General features: G+C 44.0%; 1 protein-coding gene across 1 annotated transcript in view; it reads left to right on the plus strand.

Annotated features, from left to right (window-relative positions):
* The window catches only part of LOC145655770 (potassium channel subfamily T member 1-like), a gene marked incomplete at its 5' end in the record, with an annotated part of 10,547 nt that extends 7,493 nt beyond the window's left edge, over positions 1–3,054 (plus strand). Inside the window, 2 exons of the mRNA XM_081709251.1 lie at positions 347–431; positions 1,037–3,054. Coding sequence (XP_081565377.1) covers positions 347–431; positions 1,037–1,142 — 191 coding nt within the window. The remainder of the gene's footprint in view (positions 1–346; positions 432–1,036) is intronic.
* Positions 3,055–5,000: the final 1,946 nt, after the last annotated feature.

A 5,000-nucleotide genomic window follows, 5' to 3' on the forward strand; every position in this document is an offset into this window, starting at 1 on the left:
TTCATTGTCTGAGACTGCAAATTCTAAATTTTGTTTCATGTTTTTGCCTGTAAAACCCTGACTGAGTGATGAGTGTGTTGTGTTGTGTTGCTGTTGCCATAGTGATGTTACAGTGAGACCAGGCGGTGTGAGTGATGAGTGCGCTCTGCTGGTGTTGCCGTAGCCACGTTACAGTGAGACCATGCGGTGTGAGTGATGAGTGCCCTGTGCTGGTGTTGCCATAGCGACGTTACAGCAACACCAGGCGGCGTGAGTGATGAGTGCGCTGTTCTGGTGTTGCCGTAGCGATGTTACAGTGAGACCAGGCAGTGGGTGTGATGAGTGCGTTGTGCTGGTGTTGCCGTAGGTGAGCTGAATGACCAGCAGAACTCGCTGTCCTACGTGCTCATTAACCCCGCCCCTGACACCCACCTGCAGCTCAACGACATCGTGTATGTATCGCAGCCCCCCTCTCACACACACACACACACACACACACACACACACACACACCAGGGTTCGAAGTGAATCCCCCCTGCCCCATAAGACCAAAGTGATTACGATGAAGAACTAATACATAATAGAATATTATTAATGGGTGAGCTAGCACAAAACTTACATGTTTTTATTATATTATTAAATTCATTTCACTTTTATTAATAATTCAATAATTTCCTTCATTATTATTTGTCAGTTGAAGCATTGTGTTATGTAACATAGTACATGTATGACACATTTACTGTTGCCCATTTAGTCACCAGGGCCCCCGAAGTCCTTTGTCATAGTGTGAACCCTGCGATGCACACACTGAACCTGCTAACGGCTAACAGCCCTCTGCAGAAGTAGGAAGTCAGCGTAGGCGCTCAAATCCAGACCTCATGACGGCTTGATAATTGGCTGAAATGTGAAATTAGTAGTGATGGACAAGACAAAAACCATAAAGTCTTGTTATCCAAGGGTTTTGGAGCCATTTGGTGTAAATAAATGCTCTACAACACATGCAGTTAAACGCGCTTGTCAAGTAAAAGTGTGAAGTCCTGTGTCTGTATTTGAGCAGGTTCCTGATCCGGCCGGACCCACTGGCTCACGTCCCGGCTGAGCCCCCGACCCGGACCCGCTGCAGACAGTCTGGACCAGACACATCGGAGCTGAACCAGCTTTAACTGTTTCAAACTGGTCTGAACCGACACAAACCGTATCAGCTAGACAAAAGACCCCTCTAACACGATTACAAAACTACAGTCCTGCTCATATCGTACTGTGGTGTGGGAGATCTGCAGTGAGGCTTTATGGCCAGCAGGTGGAGACATACCGTGTATTAGCTTACTATCTGACATCTGTAGTGTTGAAGTCTGATCAGTAGGGGGTGCTAGTGCACCTGATTTCAAAGCACAATTCAGAATTTACCTCATACCACCGCAGCTCTGTTCAGAGCTGGTAGAGATTGTCCTTTTAAGCTGATCTGAGATCAGTTTTGTTGTTTTATATGCTCTGTTGTGGTTTAGATTACGTTATGGTGTGGACACACTGGTTCTGGTTCAGAATAACAGAACATTATCTACCCAGAATGGCTGCAGAGATATATTTACACATTATTTACCCATTTTATGATAGTGAAATATTATGTTTGTCAGTAAACGTGGTCCATTATTATTCTTGCAGTCGCGTCCTAAACTCGGAGTCCACCACGAAGGATTGGTTTGGTTCCACCTTTCAACAGAAATCGTCAGAAATCCTTGTCGTGTTATTCAAAATTCTGTTACTTAAAACTAAAACAAATGTATACATGTTAAGAATGGTTGATGGTAATCCATGTATGCCTCCAACACACCGTGTCAATTACCGCGGTAACAGCTGACTGACAGCCTCGGGCTCTGTGTAGAATCGTCACTCCCACTCCAGCTTTGAAGGACTCCCTCTGAAAAATATTTCCCCCCCAAATATTTTTGCAGTTGTGTCAGAGGAGCTTAGTGGCAGAATTAACTCAAATGAACTTACAGGTGAAAAGCTACAGCCTTAGTGCCAAACCATTCTCGTAGTTAACTCGCAGCTGGCCGACGAGGGCAGATTACCACGTCGGCGTGGTTAATGGGTGTAACGGGCGATCTTAATGTCAGTTCATCATCCTATTATGTTTGTAAACATTCTTGGGTTTGTTTGTTTGTTTGTTTGTTTTTATAGATTTCTATGGCATGACATACTATACTTAAGCAATGTAGTGAGTAGATTAGATTACAGAAGTAAACATTTTTTTAGCTGTGCAGTCAAAGTGGTCTAACTGAATGTTCCCGCTAATGAATGTCATAAACAGTGTTAATTCTGAGCTACACGTAAGGTTAAACGTGTGTAATGTTACGGGTCAGAGCATACATGAAGACACTTTCCTGTTTGGAGCCCCAGTTATTTTGTAACACCCCTCCTCCACATGCACACACACACCCCACACCCCCCATCCCGGTTCATTTAGCATTTACAGTTGGTTTATAAAAGTCTTACAGTGATTGTTTAATTGGGCATAGTGAGAATCTTACATGTAGTTATTTTCATATATTGTTTTTCCAGATAGTATTTCGGTTGTAGGATGATCCAATGGACAAATCAGGAAACTGTCAGACTCAGGATATATTTTTGTGAAAAGAAACTGATATTTCAGTAAGCAGAGTTGGTAAAGCTTACTGAATATTGTAGAAGGAAAAAAATGTATTAAAGGTAGTATTTCTATAAGGTTATTCAGACAGATGGTCAGTTCTGGACACTGTGAACAGGTGGCTTTTTTGCAGTGATCACATAGTGTTTCAGTATACTGTTGTAATGGGACCGAATAATGTGACCACACATGTGCCTACCAGTGAGACAGTCAGATGAAAAGATTGCTTATACCACCTTTAATATTCCTAGGTCATGTAACTGCTGCTAGATTTAAGGCTGTATGTGTGCGTTCATGTCTGTGTTAGAGTGCATGTGTATATGTTTTCTGAAACTAAATTTGGAATTATTACAAGTTTTATGTTGTGTAAATTTTCTGTTTCATTCTGTGTGCTGATGCATTGAAACCAATTAAAACACCAAGTCTCATTCTGTTTCCTCTCACACACGCGCGCACACATAGGTAAAGGAAAGTTGTAGTGGGTGAAAAGATGTGTTGGTTCAAGCAGAGACAGAGAAAGTTGCAACAACACCGAATTCACTCTGTGCCAAAATAGTGGGTCTTAGCCTCTCTTCCCTCCACACACACACACACACACACGTACGTAAATGCACACTGGGCTTTTGACATCCACACGCCACACACATTCACACACACACACACGCTGCTTTGCATGCTGGTTTCGGTCGACAGGTCTGAGCAGGAGCATGAGACAGGGAGGCGTGTGAACGGAGCTGGAAGTGTGTGTGTGTGTGTGTGTGTGTGTGTGTGTGTGTGTGTGTGTGTGTGTGTGTTTGTGTGTGTGTGTGTAACTTTCTGATTAATTGTATGGCTTAATGGAAGAAAACACAAAATCCTGAAGAGCAAAGTAAGAATCACACTCCTCTCTGTTTTCTCTCTCACACACACACACACACACACACTCCCTCCAAGGTTTACCCTACCTACAGAAACTTTCCCAAGTCCCGGTCATGTGCTCCCAGTCTGCTCACACACACTTATTGCCTCACTACCAGTACCAGAGCTAATGCTGCCGTCCAAACCACCGAAACTCTTAGAACGCCACTAATGACGCAAATAGAACGCACATGAATCTATAAAATACACAATACTGCAATGGATAAAATATACAATACTGTCATGGATAGGCCAGTAAGTGTTTGTTTGCATGTAAAACACTACTGAATGAATAAGCGCTAATAAAACTAAATCTTAATACAGATAAACACTGATATGATAAAAGGTACGGTTCCCAAACTTCTCCTCAAGGTCTGACTCGCAGAAACCTTTCAGCCTGACAGGGAGTACAAGGATGCTGGAACGTTCCCGGGTCCTACTGGTGTCGGAAGGGCGGAGCGGAGCCGCCACACCGCTGAAGCCGTGTGGGCATATCTGGTCTGGGAAACGATCAAAAAACCAGACCAAGTCCAAATCAGCTCCATTTTGCCGAGTGACCTAAGAATTTGGCACAATATCGTAGATGTGTCCCCTGCTAATAGTGGAGTATACCACTGATATATGAGTTTGTGCTCTCTAATGATGTAATATTGCTTTGCACTGGCAGTCTAGAGCACTGTGCAGTGTAGAGTATTGTGCAGTCTACGGTATTGCCCAGTCTACAGCACTGTGTAGTCTAGAGTATTGTACTGTCTAGAGTATTGGCCAGTCTGCCGCACTGTGCAGTCTAAAGTATTGTGCAGTCTACAGCACTGTAGTCTAGAGTATTGGGCAGTCTACAGCACTATGCAGTCTACAGCACTGTAGTCTAGAGTATTGGGCAGTCTACAGCACTATAGAGTATTGGGCAGTCTACAGCACTGTAGTCTAGAGTATTGGGCAGTCTAGAGTATTGGGCAGTCTACATCACTGTAGTCTAGAGTATTGGGCAGTCTAGAGTATTGGGCAGTCTACATCACTGTAGTCTAGAGTATTGGGCAGTCTACAGCACTGTAGTCTAGAGTATTGGGCAGTCTAGAGCACTGTAGTCTAGAGTATTGGGCAGTCTAGAGCACTGTGCAGTCTAGAGTATTGGGAAGTCTACAGCGATGTAGTCTATAGAGTATTGTGCAGTCTAGAGCACTATGTAGTCTAGAGTATTGGGCAGTCTAGAGTATTGGGCAGTCTACAGCACTGTAGTCTAGAGTATTGGGCAGTCTACAGCACTGTAGTCTAGAGTATTGGGCAGTCTAGAGCACTGTGCAGTCTAGAGCACCAGCTGTTGTCAGAGCTCCCCTGATATCATCCAGAAGCCAGAGCCTGATCAGATGGGTTTTCAGAGCCTCTGGATATCACCTCTCCACCCTCATGAGTGAATGCTGATTGGTTGATAGCAGGTGTAGCGTGTCATTGCTGTGGGAAGCGTAGCATGATGCCC

This window comes from Electrophorus electricus, unplaced genomic scaffold, assembly GCF_041902795.1.
Source record: "Electrophorus electricus isolate QZ-2024a unplaced genomic scaffold, ASM4190279v1 Scaffold342, whole genome shotgun sequence".
Classification (NCBI taxonomy): domain Eukaryota; kingdom Metazoa; phylum Chordata; class Actinopteri; order Gymnotiformes; family Gymnotidae; genus Electrophorus; species Electrophorus electricus.